Source organism: Marmota flaviventris, chromosome 18 (genome assembly GCF_047511675.1).
Source record: "Marmota flaviventris isolate mMarFla1 chromosome 18, mMarFla1.hap1, whole genome shotgun sequence".
NCBI classification, from domain to species: Eukaryota; Metazoa; Chordata; class Mammalia; order Rodentia; family Sciuridae; genus Marmota; species Marmota flaviventris.
The window spans coordinates 16,897,383-16,922,828 of NC_092515.1; the positions used below are offsets into that span (position 1 = coordinate 16,897,383).

The 25,446-nt window shown below is 45.0% G+C and overlaps 2 protein-coding genes across 4 annotated transcripts in view; one reads left to right on the forward strand and one right to left on the reverse strand.

Annotated features, from left to right (window-relative positions):
* Nucleotides 1-12,203, reverse strand: part of Wdr62 (WD repeat domain 62) — a 46,642-nt gene extending 34,439 nt beyond the window's left edge. Inside the window, exons 1-7 of the mRNA XM_027941371.2 lie at nt 11,890-12,203; nt 7,306-7,397; nt 6,149-6,211; nt 2,627-2,684; nt 2,217-2,387; nt 1,113-1,250; nt 568-750 (exon numbers count right to left, since the gene is read on the reverse strand). Coding sequence (XP_027797172.2) covers nt 568-750; nt 1,113-1,250; nt 2,217-2,387; nt 2,627-2,684; nt 6,149-6,211; nt 7,306-7,397; nt 11,890-12,066 — 882 coding nt within the window. The 5' untranslated portion in view covers nt 12,067-12,203. The remainder of the gene's footprint in view (nt 1-567; nt 751-1,112; nt 1,251-2,216; nt 2,388-2,626; nt 2,685-6,148; nt 6,212-7,305; nt 7,398-11,889) is intronic.
* Nucleotides 12,204-12,351: 148 nt separating this feature from the next.
* Thap8 (THAP domain containing 8) lies at nt 12,352-25,017 on the forward strand. Of its 3 annotated transcripts, none has more exons than XM_027941331.3 (4): nt 12,352-12,883; nt 22,155-22,347; nt 22,615-23,016; nt 24,433-25,017. In XM_027941331.3, the coding sequence occupies exons 1-4, from the start codon at nt 12,801-12,803 to the stop codon at nt 24,568-24,570; spliced, it is 816 nt and encodes a 271-aa protein (XP_027797132.2). In that variant the 5' UTR covers nt 12,352-12,800; the 3' UTR covers nt 24,571-25,017. The 3 variants fall into 3 exon arrangements, with proteins under 3 accessions (XP_027797132.2, XP_027797133.2, XP_027797134.2); XM_027941332.2 differs by lacking the exon at nt 12,352-12,883 and adding an exon at nt 12,939-13,028; XM_027941333.2 differs by lacking the exon at nt 12,352-12,883 and adding an exon at nt 21,170-21,194.
* The last annotated feature ends 429 nt before the right edge of the window (nt 25,018-25,446 follow it).

Consider the following 25,446-nt stretch of genomic DNA (forward strand, 5'->3'; position numbering starts at 1 on the left):
TTTATTGAGTAATTGTTGTTTAGTTTAAGATTTTATGTATTTTGTATAGTCTTTTTTGATTGAAAAATAATTAAGTTGGGCTGGGGCTATAGCGCAGTGGTGAAGTGCTTGCCTTGCAAGTGTGAGGCACTGGGTTTGATCCTCAGCACCACATACAAATAAATAAATAAAGGTATTGTGTCCATATACAACTAAAAAAAAAAGTAATAATTAAATCAATAGCATTTTAGATTTTTTAATAAATTTGATTTTTAAAAAAACTTGAGCCAAGAGTGTTCGGTAAAGAAGAGAAACGTGAAACAGATCTAACAGTGATGGGAAAACAACTGTGACCTTGACCCCATTTCAGGCAAGTCCTTTACACATATTATCTTCCCTACCAATTGTGAAGGAGGCAGCAGAATTCCTATTTAACACATAAGGAAACTGGGGCTTAGAGAGGGGAAGCCACACATTCTGAACTTAGGTGGTCAGTCACCAGCAGGGATGATGCTAAGCACCCCTGGAGACACACTGTATGGGAAAAGAACAATTTCCCCACTGCTGGCAGAGAGGGCTTGGGGGTACCTTCAGGTTGATCCATTTCTCCAGCACCCTCTTCTCGTTGAACTGGCAGAGGAGGCCCGAGTAGGACACACAGAAGGTATTGCCTGCCATCTGGCCCCGACCGCAGGCCACACCACAGAAGATGTTGTTGTGAAGCTCACCCAAGATGCCTGAACGTCCCACCAAGGGCACTGTGCCTGTCACCTGGAGGCAGAGCAGAGCACAGTGAGGTGCTGTGTATATGTTCTACCCCCTGACAGGGCCATAATGCGTCCCTTATCTATACAGTTAAACAGGAGGACTCTAAGAAACTCCTTAAAGTGGAGAAGAAAAGAAAAACAGAACCACACTTCTGGGTAGAAGGGTAGAAAAGTATTGGTCCAAGAACGAGATGTGGCCTCAGAGTCGTGGGGTCTCTGAAGGACCTGCCAGTCAGCACCTGGAACCCTGAGAGGATTGACGACCTGAGACCACTGCCTGCCAAATCTCAGATAGAAATCAGAGCCTCATGCTGCTGATGGTGACTCTGCTAGGGCCTGGCTAAGGTGGCAAAGACAGAAACTCACCTTTGCTTCAGTAGAGACTTCCAAGAACCAGAATCTCACATGTCGGTTCCCCACAGTGACAAAATAACTGCTGTCCTCAGAGAAGGAGAGGGCAATGACCCTGCATGATACCTTGTTGGAGGCCACTACAATGTCTTTCTGGGAAAACAACAACAACAACAAAACAGTGCAGGGAGAAGTTTGTGACAGCACCCACCCCATGGGATTCTTTGTGCCTTGGCCCTCAGCCCTGGGTCTCCCTGCTCTGTTTTCCTTGGACCCTGAAATGAGGTGCTCTCTAAGGAAATCTATGTGTGACTCTTGTCATTTCTAGTAACTAAGGGAAGAGACTGAGACTTGGAAAGGTCCCCAGAAGAGAGCAAGTTCCAGAGCTTTCCTCGAGGGTCCAAGCTCTGCAGCTTACACATAATATTAGAGAAGACACAGCTGGGGGGAAGGACAACGCACCTCTGGTTGTCACAGAAGGGGCTCCATTCTGAGCCTTCCCTGAGCCCTCTACAGGATAACTTATACAATCCACTCAAAGTGCCTCCTATGAGGGAGGCAGGTCTCCTCCACCTGCCAGGCTTGTGGGATAGTAGGGGGGAATGTCATGTGTTCAAAGATACACAGTAGGTTATGGGCATAGCCAGATCTTGGTATCTACTTTTGCTGACACCAAGCCCTTTTCCAGCTATTCTAAAGGCCAGACTTCCAGTATGTGGCAACTCAATGAAGTCTCACAACCTAACAAAGCAGGTACTATTATAGATATTTCAGAAGTGAGGTAACCCTTGCAGATCAAGGTGACAGCTGATCAATATAAAAATAATTCTAATACTTCCACTAGATGAGATGCTGTCATGAGCCCTACAAAAAGGGTACCCTGTTCCCCTCCTGAAATAAGGACAAGGCAACAGGAACTCCATTTGGGGCCATAAAGTGATCTCAGAACGACACAATAAGTGCTGCAGAACAAAAAAGACAGGAGATAGTAGGGGCTAGTTGATATTTGCTGGCTGAATGAGCATTTACCAAGTTATCTCATTCAGTTCCTCCAATGCCTAAGACTCAGGATGATCTGGCAACTGGCTGCCCGCCCATATGCCCATTGTCAACTCTTACCTTCCAGTCCCAGACGTTGAGGACCATGTCATGCTGATAGCCCATTGAAACGATGTGCTTCATATTGGGTGAGAAGGCCACACAGGCCACACCATACTTGTGGCCCAACATCTCTGCCACCTGGCTTTTCTCCTCCACATCCCAGATGCGCACGGCTGGCCTGTGCCCATTCTGGGGAAGGTGAGGCCATTACTGCTGCTGGGCTGTGTACCAGGCAAGGCTAGAGGGACTGTCAGGGCTGAGGTTGGCTTTGCCACAGAGTGTACTGAAAAAGCTCCCTCCCTCCCCCATCTGCCACTGGGCTTTTCTGGCCCAGGCAGGTGTCATTCCAGGGACTCCCAGGCCTGCTAGGAGCACAAGGAATGACCCACTAGACCCTCCCCACCTGCTCAGTTGTGATCATGACTCACCTCCCCCGTCACTATGAACTTCCCATCAGGGGAGAAGGCCAAGGCACTCAGAGACTTCCTGGGGACAAGGAAAGGAATTGATGACTGGTTCCACTGAGATGGCTGTGCTTTCAGCAATCTATCCACTCCTGGCTCCCCAGTCTAGGAAGAGGCCAGGAGAGCTGAGTGTGAGAAGCTCCCGCACACCAGTGCCACTGTGTGCCCAACACAGCAGTCAGAGAAATGGGTTTTAAAAACAAGGCCTCTTCCTCCTTGAACACCCAACCCAAATAGGATGGACACTGTACAGGGACCCTATTTTCTTCTTTTTATGCAGGGGTGAGCTTCCCAAGAACCTACCACCCAGTAACTTTGAGAAACTCAGATGCAGGAAATGGTACAGACCTGGCCTAACTAAAAAAGTGATGCTGATGGGAGGACACTGGCAGCCATCACCCCAAGACAGCCTGCAGCATGTGCTCCACTGCTAAATGCTCAAGGTGTTCTGGAAAACCCATAAATGGCCTACATGTTTTTCTCTGATACTCATAGATAGTCTTCCTAAGAACTGAATGACCAGACAAGTTGGCACATTTTGTGGTAGCAAGATTTACTGTTCCCACATTGTATCATTTTCTTCTTCTTCTCTCTTTTAATCTTGTTTTACCTTTGTTCCTTAACAGTCTCCCTCAATCAGTTAGTAAATTAGTATACAGATAACTAAGTAAATGCCTAGACTTGAACTCATGGACTCAATCAATCCTGCCTCAGTCTCCCAAATAGCTGGGGTTACAGGTGTGCACCACATCTAGTTTTCTGGGTTAGTCTTTGACAACCTCAGAGAACATCTATTTTTGAGTCCACCCTCAGGTAACTTTCCATCAATTCTTATAGCAGCAGATAGGGTGAGCTGTTTAATCCATTGTCCCCTCGCTCCTCCTTCTTACTGATATAGCCCCAGTTTTAATTGGGATGTTGATGTTCCTGACTAAAGTACATTTCCTCACCTTTTTTTTTTTTTGTACCAGGGATTGAACTCAGGGACACTCAACTACTGATCTACATCCCCAACTCTATTTTGTATTTTTTATTTTGAGACAGGGTCTCACTGAGTTGCTAGCACCTCACGTTTGCTGAGGCTGGCTTTGAACTCGTGGGTCCTCTTAGCTCAGCCTCCCCACCCACTGCAATTACAAGCATATGCCACCGTGTCCAGCTTCCTCACTTCTCTTGAAGCTACTCAAGGATGGCTACATGACAGTCTGGCCAATGAGAAGGAAATTGACATGCTATTTATGACTTCCAGAAAGGTTTCTCAAGTGAACCTTTTGCCCTAATCACCACCTGCTTCCCTCCTGAAATAAGGACACGACAGCCAGAACTCCAGCACAGGCCATGAGGTGACTTCAGGAACAGAAGCCTCAAAATAAGTGTGGTAAAATAGAAAAACCAAAGGACTGGGGTCTCTGATGCTCACAGAAACAACATCCCACCCTCAGAATTCTTATATGTAGAAAGAACATCTTTGTGTTTTAAGCCATGCATGATAGGGGGGTTTCTGTTGTCTGTAGCCACCTCTAACCACTTGCATGCCCTGACCCCGTGCCTGGCCCTCTGGCAAACTCTGTATGGGCATCACTGCAGATTCCTCCGGCATATACCAGGGAGTATGGACTCTCATTAGCCAATTTTTGCAAATGATACTTCAACAAAGGGAAGTCCCCTGCCCAAGGTCATTCAACCAGACAGGGCAATGTTCTAACCTCTAGGCTGCACATCAGAATTCCCAAGGGAGCTTTTAAAAAATGGTCGGGTTATGCTAAGACCAGTTAAGTGGAAACGTGGTAAGAAAATGGAAAAATATATGCCCACTCTCATAGAAGAATCCTCCAAGATAATTTATAATCACAAAGAGGAAAAAAAGAGGCTTTGCAGTAGGGAAGTCTGGCAGACACCACCTTAACCTAGAGCGCCACATGAACACCACCAGTCATGGGAGACTTCTTGACAGGATGCTCCAGGTACACAGCTCTCCTGTGGTGTTCCTGCCAAAGATGCAGGACCTGAATCTACATATGAGGAAACATCGAACAAGTCCAAGTGTTGATATTCTACAAAATATCTGATCTGCAATCCTTAAAAATGTCAAGGTGTTGAGAATTAAGAAAAGATGGAAGAGACACTTCAGGCTGAAGGAGACTGAAAGCACAACTCAATGTGTATAGAATCTTTTGGCTATAAAGGACAGCCTTGGAATAAGTGGTGAAACTTGGAGTCATATGAGAAGTAGATGGTAGTGATGTACCTTGCCATCCTCCTGCCTAGGGATTTATTGTGTTTTTGAAGGATTATATCATAATTGTTTTGTAGAAAATAAACACTGAGGTATATAGAGACAGAGGCATCATGTTTGCAACTTACTCTCAAATACTTTAGAAAGAATGTGTATTGATAAAGAATGAGAGGCCCTCTTTGTACTATTCTTGTAAGTCTGGACCTATTTCAATATAAAGTTTAAATATTGCCAATGCCCAGGTATCATCCGACCAGTAAATTCAGATTTCTCTGGGGGTGAGGCCCAGGGATCAGGTGACTCTGATATGCAGTCAGAGGGAAAAAAAATCCTTCACTGGCCACACCACTTCTAAGATAGACCCACTGAAGGCCAAGAGTAGGCACATTCGTGGCCTCCACTTCAGGTCAGGGTCACCTACTTCACCGCCTACAGGGAACATAGATGAGAGAAACTTATTAAGAGAGGTCTGACAAATGCCGTCCAAGATCCAGCCCATCCACTGCTACAAGTGAACTATGGGCCTGAGGCCAGAATTTCTCATTTTTTTTCCAAAATGAGAGGGATATTTATTTTTATATAAACAACTTTAGGTGTTGTTGACTAATTCCAATCTTTAGAACACTGTTGGGCAAGTCAGTGGGCACCTGATTTATGATTATTTTCTTAAGGATGCTCTCACAAATGGAGGCAGCTATTTTACTTGCAGAGTAGGCCAAAGCCCAGAAAGAAGTTTCTCACCTAAGATAACACAGTGAACAAACTATGGCTGCTTCTCACATTGCCAGACCCTTCACCATTGCAGAGTCCTTGCCCTGGCCATCTCTCCTGCCCAGGTGTTTTCCCTTTGTTGTCACGAGTCACCCTCTCACTTCCTTCAAGTCTCAGACCCCGGGAGGACTTCCCTGAGTCCTCAGAAGTGGATTTCTCACATTCTCTGTCCTAGCACATCCCCCATCATTTCCTCCATGTCACCAATCATGATGAGCTAGTAATTTGCCAACTGGTTTTCAGTCTCTCCTATATTGGGCTGTTAGCTCTAGAAAGCGGAGATTCTCATCACTTTTGTTCATTGCTGTTATCACCAGCACCTGGAACAGTACCTAGCACAGAGTGGACACTTGGTGAATGAGGCTGAACTAATGGTTGAGTGTATGAGTGAGTCACCTACCCATGAGCACTTCAGGCTCTCTGGAGGACAGGTCCCAAGACCCTGCTTCCCTCCAACCCATGCCCAGGCCCCAGCCTACCTGGCAGTATTAAAGATGTGCTGCTGCTTGTTCTCCTTGGGGTTCAAAATCACCACCACACAGCTGTGGAGAAAGAGGAAAACATACTTATTAAAATAGTGTGTATGAGCGGGGCACTGGTATCCAGCATGATTCTATCCCAACAGAAAAAAAAACACACATCAATAGGGCTCCTCTGAACAGAAGATTTTTTTTCTGGTCTTCTCTAGATTTTTTTTTTTTTATTTGATAGACACAATACCTTTATTTTGTTTATTTACTTTTTTAATGTGGTGCTGAGGATCAAATCCAGTGCCTCATACATGCTAGGTAAGCGCTCTACCACTGAGCTACAGCCCCAACCCCTTCTCTAGATTTTAATGCTGAGAATTCTGGGGTACTTAACATTATTAATAAATTCTTAAATAGAAACCAACACTGCCTATATGGAAACTATTCTGTCAGGTCCTAAGCTAATAAAGATTTTTTTAATGTCTATAATCTTTTTAAATCCTCCAAACTATCAGGTAAGGTCAGGACTCCTTAGACCCATTTCATAGATGAGGAAACTGAAGCCCAAGGACAGGAAGTCCTTTGCCCACTCAGCAGATCAGTAACAGAACAGGGATGTGAAATCTTCCCCATTAGATTTAAAAGCCCACCCTTGTCCTCTATCCTGAATTGCTCCCCTCAAATTCAACAACAGAAACTGTTCATCAGGAATTACCTTGGATCTTCCCTGCCCTACCTTGCTGGGGTGGTCCCTTTGGTGCCTAGATCAGTGCCACGTTAGATCAGTATTTATGGGATACACAGCTGTCTGATCCTCAGTCCTCTCAACTACCTAAGTGGAGGTATCATTAGTTCAGTCTTATAGAGACAGAAGCAGAATACATATGTGGGGTTAAAACCACATTTTTGGTTTTAACCACATGTATTTCCCAGAATCTCTGCCATCTCGCACTTGTAGTCTAATTAAGACTTTTATAGTGTCTACTATATGCTGAGTACTGTTCTAGACCCAGATGGGTTCATGGAATCCTCTCCACAGTCCTTAGAGAAAAGCAGCATTATCCACATTCTACAAATAGGAAATCTTAGCTCTAGAGAAATCACCAATGACTTCAGATTTCAAATTCCCTTGCAATGATGAGATGTCAAGCCCATCACGTACTTACCCTGCAAGGTAGGCCACATGGCCTGTGCCAGGGTCACAGGTTAGACCACTGCTATTCTGGGCTGTGATGCCAAGCACCTTCTCAAGTGACACCTGCAAAGAAAAGGCCCAAGTCAGAAGCACCTGCCCCAGCAAGCCCCCATGGCGCAGCTGTCTTGGCTACTGATGCAATTCCTGCTATATTCAACAAATACTCAGAGTTTCTGAAGTCATGCTACCCACAGCAACTACCACTTGCTCTTTTTTTTAATATATTTTAGTTGTAGATGGGCACAACACCTTTATTTTATTTATTTATTTTTATGTGGTGCCGAGGATCAAACCCAATGCCTCTTGTGTGCTAGGTGAGCGCTCTACCACTGAGCCACAACCCCAGCCCACCACTTACTCTTTTTAACACTCTTTTTTTAAAAAATATTTTTTTAGACGATGGACCTTTATTTTATTGATTTATATGCAGTGCTGAGAATCGAACCCAGAGCCTCACACATGCTAAGCAAGCACTCTGCCACTGAGCCACAACTCCAGCCCTTAACACTCTTTTGACAAAAATATAATGCTAGGTGAAGGGCACAGAGTAGTGGGGCAGACAGACAAAAATCCCTATCTTCTTGGAGTTCACACATTGATGGTGATGTGGATGGAGGACATAGAAAAGGAACAGAACATATATGCAGAATAGATGTGAGGTGATGATAGAAGCAACAGAGAAAAATACAGGGAAGGAGACTGAGAATGCAGGGGGAGGGGAAGGAGAATGCCATAGTGGGAAGATGACCTTTGAATAAGTTTCTAAGTACTTTCTCTATGTTGTAGTTTCGTTATGTTGCCCTGGCTGGCATCAAACTTGAAATCTTCCTGCCTCAGCCTCCCAGGTAGCTGGGATTGTAGGTATTTGTCATCATGGATGTTAAGACTTGAATCCTCAGAACAAACCAGGGAAGAAGGTATTATGACCACTCTTATTTATAGCCAATGATACTGAGGTCCAAGATTCCGCATCTGGGGAGTAGCAAGGTTGGGATATAAACCTAGGCACTTTGGGCCTTGCAGGGGAAACAGAGCAGTGAACAAAAATAGACACTTTCCCTCATCAAAGTCTAGCCTAGTGTGGTGGAACTTGGGTAGCTGAAGCTGAGGAAGGAGTTCAAAGTCAGCCTGAACAACTTAGTAAGACTCTAGCAAAAAGTATCAAAAGAGCTGGGTGTGGTGGCATGCAAGCCTGTGACCCAGCAGCTTGGGAGGCTGAGGCAGTAGGATTTGAGTTCAAAGCCACCTTCAGCAACTTAGCAAGGTGCTAAGCAACTCAGTGAGACCCTGTCTCTAAATAAAATACAAAAAAGGGCTGGGGATGTGGCTCAGTGGTCGAGTGCCCCTGAGTTCAATCCCTGGTACCCACCCCGCCCCCCCCACCGCCAAAAAAAGTACTGAAGATAAAGCTCAGTAGTAGAGATCCCTGGGGTTTGATCCCCAGTACTAAAGAAAAAAATTCAATGTCTGGAAGTTCTAGAGGTTTCAATAAGCAAAGAAACAAGAGGATGGTCACATTTTAAAAAAGTAAAACTCAAAGGGCACGATTGCACATGCTTGTAATTGCAGTTACTTGGGAGGCTGAGGCAGGAAGATCACAAATTTGAGGTCAATCTCGACAACTTAGTGAAACCCTGTCTCAAAATTTTAAGAATAAATAAATAAAAGGGCAGGGGATAAAGCTCAGTTGTAGAGGGCCCCTGGGTTCAATCCTCAGTACCACGATAGATAAAGAAATTTTTTTAAAAATTAAAAAAATGTTTTTAAAATTTTCAAAGATAAGTTAAATGGGTCAGACTCAATCATAATTGACTGAACAATTTATATAAGTACGGTACTTTCATATTTTCATAGATTAGTTTTTTCTTATAGTCAGTGATCCTTAACCAAGTCACTGGCTTCAGAATTGAAAAGCAAATATAGAGTAGCTAACATTCACTGGGCATTTCCCGGTAGCCAGGTGCTATTCCAATCCCTATAAGCTGTATTAACTTATTTAATACTCATAATAACCCTGTGATATAATTACTATCATTGTTATTCCTGTCTTACAGATAAAACAGGGGCCCAGAGGGGTTATCCATCCAGAAAGGAGTGCCAGGATTCTAACACAGCCATGACACTTATGCTGGATTTTGTTTGTTTTGTTTTGTTGGTACTGGGGATTGAAACCAGGGGTATTCTACCACTGAGCTTCTTATTTTGAGATAGGGACTCACTAAGTTGCTCAGGCTGGCCTTGAACTTGTGATCTTCTTGCCTCAGCCTCCTGAGTTGCTGGGATTACAGGTGTGTGCCATGGCACCCAGCTAATGTTTTATGTGTCTGCAAAAGAAGAAAAATAAGTGACACTACCCAAGTACAGTAATAACAGCATTAGTTAACACTAATAAGAGTATATGCAAATATACCAGGTGTTATTCTAAATGCTTAAGGACTGTGAACTCCTATAATCCTTACAAATACCTTATGAGGGATTTCCACATCATTATTCTCATTTTACAGGTGGGGAAAAAAAAAAAAAGTTCCAAACTTGTTAAGAAGAGCAGAATTAATGTTCAAGCTCAGGCAGTTGAGTCTAGAGATTGTGCACTTAATTACCTTGATATACTGCCTCTTTGTATTTACTACTATTATTCTCCCATACAAGTTTAAGAGCTCACAAAACACTTTCATGAACACATATGATAAGGGCGATGAAGTATAGGGCATTTAATAAGAGATCAAGGCAGGTGTCTGCTTTAGACTGAGACTGGAGAAAGTCTCTCTGAGTAGGACTACTCAAGGATGAGACTGAGAAGCCAGGCAGGCAGGCAGACTGTAGCAAAAAGCCCAGGTAGAGGATTCACCCACCACAAGGGCTAGGAGGCAGAAAGGAACTTGGAGCTCCAGAAAAACAGAAAGCAGGCAGTATATTGTCATGGTCTGAGCTTAATCAATATAGATTATAAATTATATATTATAGGTTATGAAATATTAAATAATAGGATTATGTGATGTGTTATATAATAAATAATGTTAAGCTGTTTCTAAGATGATAAAAAATTGTCTCTGCAGTTTGTGCACCCACCTATACTTTGTGTGCCCACAAAGGTAAAGTCCCCAGGATATGGTGGTCTGTATTTGCTCTGCTAACTGCCTTCTCAGCCCCTGTACTCTGCTTGCTTGCAATTTGCAAAATTCCATGGGATGTGGTTTTCTTCCTTAAATATTTCGACCACAAACAGTTTGAGGTGCTTCTTTCAGAGAGCCACTCGGACTCTGTCAGAAGTGTCCCTGGTCAGGAAAAGAGAGATAAAATTCTTTTATTTGTTTCAAATTCGTACTTAGTGTGTTTTCTGAGCAGTCACCTCATAACAATATGGGACTGAAGTCGTAGTTCAATGGTAGAATGCCTGCCTCACGGGTTTGAAGCACTGGGTTTGATCTTCAGCACATAAAAATACATAAAACAAATTACAAAATAAATAAAATATAGAAAGCAATCAGGAAGTTTGACAGGACTTTGGGGAGAGGGAGGACATGGGAGGTAGAGACAGAAAGGTAGGCAAGGGCCACCTGCCCACAATCATGCAGCCAGGAGTAGGCAGTACAAAGACAGCAGAAACCCACAAAGCAGCAATAATATACACCAGCAGCTGCCACATATTCACCTATTATCTAGGCTCTGTGTCAAGGTCACAGTTACAATTTCATCTTCCTTCAACATTGTGATATGGTTGTTATCTCCATTTTATTTTTTTAATTTTTTAAATGTCAATGAACCTTTATTTCTTTATATGCGGTGCTGAGAATCAAACCCAGTGCTTCACACATGCTAGGCAAGCACTTTACCACTGAGCCACGACCCCAGCCCCATGTTATCTCCATTTTATAAAAACAGATTTTTGTGCCTAAGGAGTTAAAGAGCACTTTTTTTTTTTCTTAAATTGCTGGTGTGCTAAGGGAATTCCTTCTACCTACTCTAAAGTAATTCCTTTCTGTGTTTCTGTGTCTCAGAATTTAGAGTACTAAAATCCTGTACGCCCTCCTCCCCAAGCCGCACTGCTGACATTTTAGAAATACTTATTCACATCCTTTCCATAGTTTTGAGGGGGAATATAGAATAAGAATCCCACCTTAGTGGGGGAAAAGGAAGCAGAAGGCAAGATATGAGAGAATGCAGAGTAGAACCGAGTTGAGATGGGGCAGGTGACTGGACGAGAAGTGTTTAAAGGTGATTGAATGGGGGCTTATCCAGGAAGGTGGGTCTAGGCAGTGATTTGTAGAAGCAAAATGCTTTTCCAGGCGTTGGAATCCGAAGAAACCCCAAGAACGCTCCAATATTGAGAGTAGAGCCAAGAACCAAGAGCAGCACCCACGAGAGGAGGCAGCGGAAAGTGGGAAGAGCCTTACGCTCAAAGGGGGCGGAACTTCCGTGATGAGGCGGGGCTAGGGAGCAACCTGAGGGGACCAATAGGCGGGAACTGATGGGAGAGGCCAAAGAGCTTAGGGATGAACAGGGTGCGGCCCAAAGAAGGCTGGAATTGGAGTGGACAGGGCGAGCAGCTTCTCACCCGGTTCTGCACGGTGTCCTCGGGCGCCGTCAAGAGTCGTGTCCGCCGCCGGAGGCAGAGTGGTGGGGCAGGGGGAGGGGGGGACTGGGTTCTTCGCGCTGGAATTCCCCCCATGATAGATGGCAGCTTCTCGACTGCATCGTTCCGCGCGTAGCCTCCCGGCCCTAAGGCAGCCATCGTCGCATCGGAGACCGGCGACCGTTATGCTCTTTAACCGCCGCGGCCGCCACGACCCACTCGAATAGTGAATAGCCGCGGGAAAGCCGGCGGCGCTGCCCATTGGACGCGGCAGCCACCCGTCTGGCCAATCTCGGGGCGGCCGGACGGAGATCAGGACCAATAGGAGCTAAGAGGCGGAGCCAGAGTACCAGGCAGGGCGGGGCTGCAGCCAATCTATTTGGTTCTGATCAAGCATTTTGGGGCTTCTCGTTCAGACTGTTTTTCTCATTCTTTGGAATGTACAGTGATTAACTTTTACTAGGCTAAGGCCATAGCCCTCTCCTTTGCTTTTTGCTGCCACCGGGACGACTATCCGGGCTATGGCAGTCGCCCGATGTTGGTTTAGGGTGGAGCGGAAAGAGCCTGCCGGCCCAGAGGACTCAGTTGGCACAGGCTCAGAAACCCTAAGACGCCGCCTTTCCCTAAACATGTGATGAAGGTTAGAGCGGCGTAGAACCGGTTTTGCGTAGACATACTTGCGTTTCCTCACCAACCATGTGACCAGGGTGTAGCAGTGGTAACGCGGAGGGACACCTGGTATGCAAGCCGGCTCAGCACACCCCTGTCACATGACACCGAGGATGTCACGTGAGGCAGGAGGAGAGTGCTCGGGAGGGGCGGGAATCGGCTGCTCCCGGCGAGGAGTAAAGTGGGGCCTGTGACCGAGCAAAAAGCAACCGGGTTGGACAGCCATGCCCAAGTACTGCAGGGCTCCGAACTGCTCTAACACTGCGGGCCAACTGGGATCAGACAACCGCCCTGTGAGCTTCTACAAGTGAGCGCAAGCGCGGGGCGGGGCTTTCGGGGGCGGGGCCTGGAAGGGGCGGGGCCCAAGGAGAAATGCAGCTGTTTTTGGCATCTGGTCTTGCAGGAGGGGTGTAGGAAGGTGAAAATGGGCGAAACAGCAGAGGTAGACACAGGTAATGCACTGAACGAGTAGAAAAGGGAGACGGTGATGTAAGGAAAGGTGGGGTTCTATAACTTAAAATGTCCATTCTTCATCTCCACTCATTAGAGGCATCTCAACCTCAATATATCTGAAGCTGAGCTTCTTATCTTATCTCCCTAAACCTTTCACAGTCTTTCCTATCTTAATAGCTAATTCTGGAGGAGCTAAGTCACCTCAACACAGAAAAATAGCAGGGAGAACTGGAGATTGTAGCTCAGGGCCCTGGGTTGGATCCCCAACACCCCGGGGGGGGGGGGGGAAACGGAGAAAAGCGGTCTCAATTTATAGCCCAGGTTCAAAGCTTCAGAAAAGGGATATCCAGACCAAATATTCCACAGCTATCTAAATTTTAGTGCTTCCAAGGAGACGGGACCTAGTCCCACTTTGCAATCCAGACCTAATATTGATCCCTTTACACAGAGTTCTGATTTGCTTTGAACCTATCTAAACACTGCTTCATTTATATTTCACCTGAATTTCACTCTTCCCCTAAACCCAGATATGTTATGTTTTCCTTTGTTTGGCAAGACTCTCTGGTGTGCAAACTCCCTCTTTGCTATAGTAAATGAGTACAGGTTTGTCTGGTCATCTTAGCCTAAGTGGGCTGGAACATGTTCTTCATCCTGTCCATATGCAAATCCTGTTGGCTCTCCCTTAAGAATCTATCCAGAATCTGATCTTGTCTAACTCCCTCCTTCAACTTGACTCTATTAATAGTCTCTTCACTGGTCTCCCTACTCTCACCCCTGCTGGCACCAAGTCTCTTCCATCTACAGCCAGAGGGAACCTAGACCTAAATCAGTTCAGGGCCCTCTTCTTTTTTTTAATATTTGTTTTTTAGTTGTAGTTGGACACAATACCTTCATTTTATTTATTCATTTTTATGTGGTGCTGAGGATCGAACCCAGGGCCGCACATGTGCAAGGTGAGCGCTGTACCGCTGAGCCACAACCCCAGCCCAGTTCAGGGCCCTCTTCTACTCTGATCCCTCCCCTGGCCCACACCTTACTATAAAAAACAAGATGAGGTCTGATGGAGTAAAAAAGCAGGCTTACAAAATCCTACAAGAGCTGGTTCCCCACTACCTGTATAACCTCATCTCCTCCTTCCTGCCTCTCACTCTGCTTCAGTGACAACTGCCTACTCCATGTTCATTTAGCATGCCAGGGCTGCATTGCTGCTCCAGGGCCTTTGCCTATGCCAGTTATTCCCTATGAAAAGTTCTTGCCTTTATGACCACCACCCTATGTAAAATTGTGATTGCCTTCCAATACACATAACCCTCCCTGTCTGCTTCCTACTTTAATTTCCCTTTAAATACATCATTATCTATCATATCACATATTTTAGGTATTTATTCATTGTCTTTCTCATTAGAATGTCACTAAGCTCTTTAAAGCCAGGGAATTTTGTCTGCCTTGTTTCCTGTTGTGTCCCCAGACTCTAGAACTGTTTCTGACACATAGTGGATGTCCAGTAGATATTTGTTTGATAGGTTTTGATTATTGGATTTCAAATGGAGTCTCCAGGAAACCAGCATTCCATGTCCCATTTCTCCTCTGAGGGACTTCGGTATAGAGTAGAGGAGAGCAGAGGAGTCTTCAAACTTAAATCATCCAGATTTGCTTTTTAAAATATGTCACTCTGGCACTGCTTATTAATTCAGTAACTGTTTTGAGTGTCTTGTGGAGAAGCAGGCAAGACCCTGTTGTATCCAATCTATGACCCCAGCTAATCTGTTCCTGCCATGACAGACTCATGGAAGGGGAGGGATCAAACATTAAAGAACTGCATATACAACCCAGAAGTTATTCATGATCCTTTTCTCTCTCTCCCTTCCTTCCTTCCTTTCTTTCTTTCTTTTCTTGTACTGGGGATTGAGACCAGCCCTTTTTTGTTTATATTTTGAGACAGGGTCTCACTGTTATCCAGGCTGGCCTTGAACTTGTGATCCTCCTCCCTCAGCTCCCTAAATTGCTGAGATTATGGGATGTGCCACCATATTTGGCCCATTCATCTTTTCTCTTAATGAGAGACTGAGATAGCTGCTTGCTGGTCTTCCTGTTTCCACTGTGGCCTTCCTTACAACAACAACAGCAGCAAATTTGGGTAGCACTCCATATGCCAGGCACTGTTCTAGTGTTTCGTAAGTAATAATAATATTAATGAGAATAAGGATGACAACTGTACATAGCAGCAAGATTGCTTTAAAAATTAGTTCATGTCTTCATTGGTACCCACCAATGACTTTCAGGCTGTTCTTCACACTGTCTGGTCCATATCCACCTTAAGGCCCAACCTAAGTTAGTCTCACAGAAACCATTTAGCTAAAAGTGAAGAGAAGGAGCATTTCCTGAAGAGATTCAGGAGAAGGATGGGTACCAGGTGGGAAACAAGGTGAAATATTGAGGGAAGTGGCTAACAGAAAATTTGAGAGCCTGCCTGGCAGCCAAAGAGAACATTCATTAGCTCTGATTTAGGCCCTTTCATAGACAAGTGACAGTCATCACTAATGGGGGGCTATCAGTTAGGAATTGCATCTGACTGGCAGTAACAAAATCCTGAAATAATAGTGGCTTAAACAAATTATGAGGGCCATAGGAATTGGCATGGTAGTTATGTTGCAGTAGCAAACTCCCCGTCTCCACAGCTTACTATAACAAAGATTTATTCTTTGCTCATGCTATGTTCTTTGCATGTCATTTGTGGGCCTGCTCTATAGTGCCTTAATTGAAGATTCAGATGGAGGGAACTGTCCCTACTTGGAATATTGCTGGTTTGTAGGAGAAAGAAAAGAGAAAGTATAGAGAACAATCCAGTGGCTTCTGGTAAATTTTATATTTAGAAGTGGTCCGTGTCACTTTTCACTTACATTCTTTTGGCCAAAGCAAGTATATGGGAAGCCACCTGTCCATGGAGCTGAGATGTATAATCTTCTTGTGGGGAGAGGCAGCAAAGTTTTAAACAATATGTTTCCTCACATAAAACAAGTATGGAGGTTGGAAGACCAGCACTGGGATGGCAGCCCCATAGTCTTCAGAGATGAGGGTCTTCTTTGTTTTCTCGTTCTTAACATGTGGCTTCTATCCAAAATGGCTGCCAATGCTCCAGCCATATGCCCTACCATTCCTGGAAGGAAGAAAAGGGAAAGGAAGAGCAAAAACTAAACTGAGTCATCCCCCTTTACAAGGCCTTCCCAGAAACCCCATCCAGTGGTGGTTTCTTCATCATTGGTCACCCCCAACTACAAAAAGAGGCTGGGAAATGTAGCATATTAACTATACATTTAACCACCCTGCAGAAATCTTGAGTTAAATAAAGAAGAAAAGATCTGGCAGCATATGCCACCCTATGCTCTAGACAAGATAACCAGCAAAACCAAAATAGTCAATGAAAAAGCAAACACTTGCTGTCCACTTAGCGTTAGTGTTTTTTTTGTGTGTGTCTGGGGCCTCTCACATTTATACATACTAAGCAAGCACTCCACCACTGAGTCACATCCCCAGCCCTTCAGTGGGTTTTTAGAGATGAATATTGCTCAATATTAATGTTGCTCTCCATGAGGCTGGGGTGGTGGCTCAGTGGTAGAGCACTTGCCTAGCATGCATGAGGCACTGGATTCGATTCTGAACATCACATATAAATGATTTTTTTAAAAATGTTGCTATCCAGAGGAACAAGAGAGAATAAAAACCAGACCAAATTAGGGAAAGGCTTCCTGAGATAATTCGCTTTCCTTCTTTGCCCAGTGAGCTACTCTTATTGTATTTGAGCATCCTTTTTCTGTGTTAGGCATCTGGAAGATGTCCCACACCACATGATTCCCCCCTCCCACCGCCCAATTGCAGATTTGTCTGGGAAATGGAGTCTTTTAGCAGGACAGGTTATAGCCTCAAAGTTGGAGTTTTGTTTTTAAGGAAAAAGAAGAGAATGGATATTACAGTAGTCAGTTGCCAGTCCCTGCTGGGGAGCGGGTGGGGATGGAAGTGCTGCTACATTAGGTCTCATGCAGTGTCCAGGAAGAATGGGGCTGGGATGGGTATATGTGGATCCCAGAAGAGGCTGAAGGGATCCATACTCGATGGCTATGTGCCCTGGGTTCTGCCCTTTGGGAGCCACAGCTCTTCTCTCAGTGGTTTCATCCAGCTGTCCCTCCTTCTCTGCCTTTTGTCTAAGAAGTCTTGCACCCCCTCTATCTCTATCCATTCCATCCATCCACTCCCTAAAGGTAACCTCCCTCCCTCCTTCCATTCCTCCCTTCCCTCCTTCTTTTTCTTTAAAAAGCAACTGACTTTTTTTATAACTTTATTTTTTTATTTATATTTTTATGTCACGCTGAAGATGGAACCCAGTGCCCCACACGTGCTAGGCAAGCGCTCTACCACTGAGCCACAACCCCAGCCCCTAGAGCACAATTTTTCAAGATGCTTGTTGTACACTCTGATTTTTTTTATGGCTAGCTTCTGTTTATGTTTTTTTAAAACATTTTCTTTTAAATTTTTTTTGTAGTTGTAGATGGACAAATGTCTTTATTTTTGTGGTGCAAAGGATTGAACCCAGTGCCTCACATATGCCAGGCAAGTGCTCTGCCACTGAGTTACAGACCCAGCCCCTGTTTATGTTATTGATACTGGTTTTCCATTTTCAATTGTAGTGTATTGTGGTATCTTTTAAGTATATTTAATACCTAATTTTAGTTAATTATTCTTTTTTTTTTAAACCAGGGATTAAACCCAGGGTTCCTTCCCAAGACCTTTTTTATTTTGAGACAGGGACTCACTTAGGGACTTGCTAAGTTGCTGAGGTTGGCTTTGAACTTGTGATTCTCCTGCCTCAGCCTCCTGAGCTACTGGGATTACAGGTATGTGTGCCACTGTAACCAGCTAATGTTGGTTAATCTTAAGAAAACTATTAAGTAATGTCATAGATATGAAAAACATCATGCAGATTCATGTACATGAATGAACATTTTAGTTATCTAATGCTATATAACAAAACATCCACAAATTCAGCAGCTTAAGATAAACATTTAATGTCTCACAGTTCCTGGCAGCTGCTACAGAACAGACTAGCCAGAGCTTAGTCATGTGGCCTCCTTGGCTGCAAATGGGGCTGGAAAATGAGGTCTTTATTGTGGATAGCCTTGAGCCCAGGTCTGACTAGAGAGTGTATTACTATCTTAAGAGGGCAAGAACAGTTGCTGGGGACAAATAGCACCAGGAAACAGGAGCAGTGGGGTCCTTTAGATGGTGTCTGATCAGATAATCTTCACCCACTGGGAAAGCTCTTATTTAGTTCATTTTTAAAAACATTTCTTTTAATTAAAAATGAATTTAGAAGCATTCAGAATGTCAACAAAACAGCTATAACTTTTTTTTTGGCAATTATAGAGCAGTACTCATTTAACAGAATAATTATTTGGCTGCATTAGACCCAATTGAAGATGGAAAAACTACTCTCTGCATGTATAACTAATTTGTTCTGTGCACTACAAGAACCTGCTTTAAGTTTCCATGCCGGTCTGCAACCCACACTGTACTAGGCTGGGTGAGTAGCTATTGAAAAATACCACAAGGGGCTGGGGTTGTTGCTCAGTGGTAGAGCGCTTGCCTAGCATGTGTCGGGCCCTAGGTTTGATCCTCAGCACCACATACACACAAATAAATAAAATAAAGGTATATATAAAAAAAAATGCCACAAGGACAGAGCTCTCTAAAGGCATATTTGTTTGTGTGTTAATTATACCAAAAGACACTGAATACTTTTTAAAAACAAATCTTACACAGACTTGCAGTTTAATTTTTTTCTTTAAAAGGAGTGAGTTGTATACAGGGGGAATTCAATGATTTATAGACAAGAAAAAAATTGCACTAGAATCATCTTCCTCCTCCTGCTCCTTTACTCTTCATCTCCCTCCTCTTCCTTTTTCTTACTTTTTCCAGCTTTGACAATGCTGTTTTTTGCTGTATCAGGTTTTCCTTTAACTTGATAGGCAGTAATAATTTTTTTTCCATATTTTTTCTCTATTGTCATCTGCAACAGCGTTAAGTCCACATCTCTCCCAGTTTCTTTGCAACATCACTAATGGTCAGGCTGGGATATTTTCCTTTGATTTTTGGGTGATACTCAGAATAGAACAAGAAGATGGAAGGAGGCCTCTGGGATGAATTGGGATCCTTGGACTTCTTTTTTATTTTCCCTTTAGGAGGGAGGGAGGTTTTCATTTGCCTTTCATAATGGTCCTTGAAGCCTTTGCCATGTCTTCAGATTTCCTTTTCTCTTTAGCAGACATTGTCTTCTACTTCCCTGAGCACTTTTAGAATAACACTCTGGGGGCTTCTTCTGTTCCTCCTATCAAGTTCAAGTTCACACAAAGAGTGCATGTGAGGCTATTCTGCTCTTGGCCTCTTAGGATCTTTTTTGTCCATGTTTAGTACTTTTTCTCAGCAAGGCACAGAGTTACCTAGTGCATGTGTGACTCTCATATTCCCTGGTGCTGTCTCTGTGGAGCTCAATATACTGCAGCAGCTATCTAAAATGTTTTGTTTTTGTTTCATGGTGCTGGTTCTTGAACCCAGGGCCTCAGGCATGCTAAGCAAGTGCTCTACCACTGAGCACACCCCTGGCCCTTGCTAAAATGTTTTTAACCTTTTATTTATTTATTTGGTATCAGGGATTGAACCCAGGGGTTCTTAACCACTGAGCTCCATCCCCAGCTCTTTTTATTTTTTATTTTTGAGACAAGGTCTTTCTAAGTTGCTTAGGGCCTTGCTAAGTTGCTAAGGATGGCTCTGAACTTGTGATCTTCCTACTTCAGCCTCCTGAGCTATGGGAATTATAGGTGTGTGCCACTGTGCTCTGCTAAAACTTTATTTTTAATTGTAGTAAAATACACATTATATAAGATATACCATCTTAACCATTTTTAAGTGTACAGTTCAGCAATGTTAAGTATATTCCTATTGTTGTAACCAATCTCCAGAACTTTTTGGTTGGTAAATTAGAAAAAAAATAGAATTTCTCTATTCCCACTGTGCAATACCCATTTCCCCCTTCTCTCAGCCCCTGGTGACCACCAGGGTCTGTCTCTGTGAATTGACCACTCTAAAGACCTCATAAAAGTGAAAGCATCAGTATTCTTCTTTGTGACTAGCTTATTTTATTTCTTCTAATGGTCCCAAGGTTCATCCATGTCGCACCATATGTCAGAATTTCTTTCCTTTTTGAGGCTAAATAATATCCCATTGTATAATATGTGCCACATTTGTTTATCCATTCACCTGTCAGTTGACGTGTTCACCTTTTGGCTTTGTGAATTAAGTTGCTTTGGACATTGTGTACAAGACCCTGCTTTCATTTGTTTTGGGTATAACCCAGAAGTGGATTGCTGAATCATAAAGTGATTCTATTTTTAATTTTTTGAGAAACTGCCATGTTGTTTTCCATAATGGCTATACCATTTTGTGCTTCCAACAGTGTACAGGGATCTAGTTTCTCCGCATCCTCTGTCATTTTCTGTATTTATTTATTTATTTGTTTATTGATTGATTGATTGATTGATTGTTTTTGCAGTAGCCATTCCAATAGTTGGGGGTAACATTCATAATAGTTTTGATTTGCATTTTCCTAATTATTAGTGATATTGGGCATCTTTTCATATGCTTGTTGTCCATTTGTATATCTTCTTTGGAGAAATGTCTGTTCAAGTCCTTTGCCCATTTTTAATTAAGTTGTGTTTTTATTATTGTTGAGTTGCTTATAAATTTTTAAAGGTTATTTTCAAACATACACAAAAAAATAGAGTATATTTTGCTGGTCTTTTTTCACTTCCCTGCCCCACACACCTCGAAGTTTTTTGCCCCTCATTTTAAAGTAAATCCTAGGGCTGGGAATGTAGCTAACTGGTAGAGTACTTTTGTAGCACACAGGGCATCCTGGGTTTGATCCCTAGCACCTGAAAAAGAAACAACAAGAACAACAACAATAACAACAACAACAACAACAAAAAACCCTAAAGTAAATCCCAGACATCAGGTCTTCTACTTGTGAAAACTTCAGAATGTTTTTCTAACAGAAGACTTTTATTTTGTATTTATTTGTTTATTGCAGTGCTGGGAGTGGAAAGCAGGGATGTTAAGTGAGTATGTCCCACTGACCTACATCACCAGCCCCTTTTAAAATAAAAAAATATATATATTGGAGGGTGGCGGTACCAGGATTGAATTCAGGGGCACTTGACCACTGAGCCACATCTCTAGCCCTATTTTGTATTTTATTTAGAGACAGGGTCTCACTGAGTTGCTTAGCACCTCATTTTTGCTGAGGCTGGCTTTGAACTTGTGATCCTCCTGTCTCAGCCTCCCAAGCCACTGGGATTATAGGCATTTGCCAACAAGCCTGGCTAAAATTTTTAAATTTTGAGACAGGGTCTTACTAAGTTGCTGAGGCTCCTACCTCAGCCTCCTCAGAGGCTATGATCTCAGAGTAGCTGTGGTCACAGGTGTGTACCACCAAGCCTGGCCAGAATCCTGTTTTAGAAGGATACATTATCACATCTAGCAAAATTAATTTCTTACAATTACCTAATACCCAATTTCTGTTTTATTTTCTCCAGTTGTCTTGAAATGGCTTTTTATTGAATGTTTTGGGTTTTTTTTTTTTTTTTTTTTTTTGTGAACAAGGTCCACATCCTGCATTTGGGTGGTGTTTCTTAAATCTCTCAACCTGTAACCCCCACTCACATGCCATATGGTTGGGGAAGAAGCATTTTCACTTGATGGCAGGATCTCTCTTACTCTAGATGTTTGCTTTTATAGACCACTCCTTTAGGTTCATGTGAAGTAACCTGAGGGTAGGGAGTAGAGGTGGGCAGGGAAACCAGGAAGAAGGCTGCTCCCAGGAGAACTGGGAGATTCCGTGAAGGAGAGAGAGGGAGTTGCTGGATGTGGAGCCCACATATGGGAAGCGAGTGAGGTAGAGAAAGCGTGGATGGACGACAGAGACTCAGAACCCAGGGATCTCAGGTATAGATAGGTACCCTCAGAGTGGGGTGGGTGGGGACCTGTAGCGCTGACCCTGCTATCCCACCGCTCTGCAGGTTCCCGCTGAAGGACGGCCCCAGGCTCCAGGCCTGGTTGCGATGCATGGGCCGGGAGCACTGGGTGCCCAGCTGCCACCAGCACTTGTGCAGTGAGCACTTCACACCTTCCTGCTTCCAGTGGCGCTGGGGCGTGCGCTACCTGCGGCCAGACGCGGTGCCCTCCATCTTCTCCCGGGTGCCGCCAGCCAAGGTGAGCGCGGGATGTCCAATGAGTGGAGTCTGATCCCCAGCCTTCCCTACCTGGGACACAATTCCTAGAGTCTGGTTCCTGGCCTTCCCTTTCTAAGCGAAGTCCTTCCCCAGGTCTGCCCCTCTGCCCTTCCCTCCTTAGGAAGTTCCTGGCTGAAGTCATCTTACCCAGGGAAGTCCCCCTTGGAGACTGACCTAACCTCTCCAGGAAATGCCTCTTGGAGTCTGGCCCTGAAGGGCCATCCCCACCCTATGCCTTGTCTTCCAGAGCCCGCGGAGGACCCGAAGTACCCAGAAGCCAGTCACGCCTCCTCCTCCTCCTCCCCCGCCACAGGAGGCAGGACTCCCCCGGGAGTCCATGGTTGCAGCCTCTGGCCCAGTGCACGTAGTGGTGCTGGGGCCTGCATCTGACGGCGCCAAGGCTGCGTCCACCGTGCTCCTGACCCCCCTGCCCCTTCCCTCCGCTCCTGCAGGGCGGAGGACTGGAGTTTCTGCCCAGCACCCACGGGCGGGACTGGGAGCGGTGCTGGGAGCACTGCAGCGGCGGGTGCGGAGGCTGCAGCGGCGCCACCAACGGCACCAGGCTCAGCTCCAGGCTCTGGAACAGCTGGCGCTGCAGCTGCGCACGGAGAGCCTGCAGGCTCGGGCGCACCAGGGCCAGCTTCGCGTGGTGAGTGGCGCAGGGGCTTGGGACTGGTGTCCAGGGCGTCTTGCCTGGCCTGCACAGTGTCCTCATTTATGTTTAAAAATCCCAATGTTTCATTCAGGTTTCCAAATTGCTGGTTGGGCAGGGGAAGAATCTGGGGCTGGGGATGAGGCTCAGTGTTTACAGCACTTGCCTAGCATGCGGGAAGCCCTGGGTTCCATCCCCAGCTCAGCAAAAAAGAAAAATAAATGTCAATCTGGCAACTATTGGTTGGAGCTGAGTAATGGCTGCTCCATTTATGAATAATATTTAGGAAGTTCTCACTTCCTGCCAGACACATACTTAATAACTTATTGAAAATTCACTACCATCTTGGTACTCTTGTTGTTCCCATTTGCCAGATGAAAAAGCTGCAGCATAGAACAGTCTAGTAACTTGCCCAAAGTCAGGCAGCCAGGACTCAAAATCAGATGTCTAGCACCGGAAGAAGCCCGGCTGTCCTGTTGGAAAGCTCCCTTCTCAGCCCCTTAAATTCACAACCCTTTTACTATGGTCTCCCACACTCTCTCTAAAGCTCTTTATCCATACATTTTACTACTGGGTTGTTTTTTGTTTTGGTTGAGGGAAGAGTGAAAAATCAAAGCTTGACCATGTCAGTCCCCTGCTTAAAAACTAGGGCTTAGCTTGAGGGCCTCAACCTATCACCCACCCACTCAGAATCCTACCTGGATGGGACAAGCATCCAGGCAGAGCTGTGGAGACAAGAGGAGGGGGGCTCAGAAAGGAGCTGAAGTGTCTCAGGTAGACAGCTAATGGGTTGGACATGACCTCCAGATATAATTTGTTTGGCCTCAACAGTGCTTTAAAATCACTTTTAATCTTTCCTGAAGGCTCAGTAGATCTTGCAGCGCAGGGTTCATATTCTCAGGTAATAGCAGCTAGCTGGAATTGCAGTGTGACTGCCCCTGGGGGCTTTGAGGCTATGGCCTGGAACCCAGAGGGACAGTGGGGCTGGGTCACAATTCAGTCTCAGGCTGGAGCTCTCCATGGAGCCTGCCTTGGGCTGACTCTCTCTCTCTGCCTCCCCTGTCCCCATTCAATCCCTGTTTCCTACTCATTCATCCTGTGTCCCTGTCTGCCCATGTCTCTCTGCATCTGCCTTTGCCCCCCATATCAATGTCCTTGTCGACACATCCATCTCCCCATGTCCCTGTCCTTCCACATCTCTCTCCTATTTTCCCACACTTCTTTTCTCTCCCATGAATGTCTCTGGCTTCACATCTGCTTCCCTGTCTTCCATCACATTTCACTCTGTTTCCTGACACCCCTCCTTCTCTGATGTCCGTTGGTCCTCACCATTTCTGTCTGTCCCTCAATCTCCTCACCCCTTGCTCCCCTTTGTTCCCCATCTCTACTGCTTCTTTGCCTGGAATGGCTCAGCTGCCTGGATCTGAGGAATCCCAAACCTTCACCATCATCTGTGGAGGGCCTGACATAGCTGTGGTCCTTGCCCAAGACCCTGCACCTGCCACACTGGATGCCAAGCCTGAGCTGGACACCCAGTCACCCAGTGCCTAAGGGTCAGGACGGACAATGTCAAGGGACAGAAGATGCAAGATGGAAGAAGAGAGCCCATCACACATGTGCTTGGCCCAGCCCTATCACCCATGCCTGGGGAGGAGCAGTGCTTTCCCCAAGTACCTAGATTCTTCTCCCCACTTCTAGGGATCCCTTGAATCTTGCGGGTGACTGGGCCCCAAACCCTTATCCCCCTGGGTTCCCAGCCCCTGCCACCCCCAGCTCAAATCTCTGCAGTCAGTAAAACAACATCAGCAGAAAAGGGGTCATTTGGGGAGTTCTGTACCTGGTTCCAAAGAGCCCTTGGCACCTTGTGTCAAGCCTGCTGGTGAGTTGGGGACATGGCAGTGAACACAGCTAAAAACCATCCCTGCCCTCATGGTGCTCACATTTTGCTTGAGTTGAAGGTGAACTAGTGTACCAATAAACTGGATCACTTCTGACTGATATGTGCCATTAAAAACTGAATTAAAATATGATTGAGGGGCTGGGGCTATAGCTCAGTGGCAGAGTGCTTGCCTAGCAAGTGTGAGGCACTGGGTTTGATCCTCAGCACCACATAAAAATAAATAAAGGCATTCTATCCATCTACAACTACAAAAAAATTTTAAAAAATATGATTGAGAGGAAGTTGGGGGGAGAGGGCTCTCTAAGAAGTTGTCATTTGAACACAAACCTGGGTGGGAGGAGTCAACCTGTAGGGCATGTGGGCAGGTGTTCCAGGGCAAGAACAGATCTGCAGAGGACCTAATTTCTAGGGCATTGGAGGGAGGAGGGCATTGTTGCTCTGAAGAAAACTAAAGTGGGGAAGGGGCTGGCTGGGACAGGGTGCAATTTTAGATAGAGCAGAGGTGTCACTGAAAAGGCAAACAATTA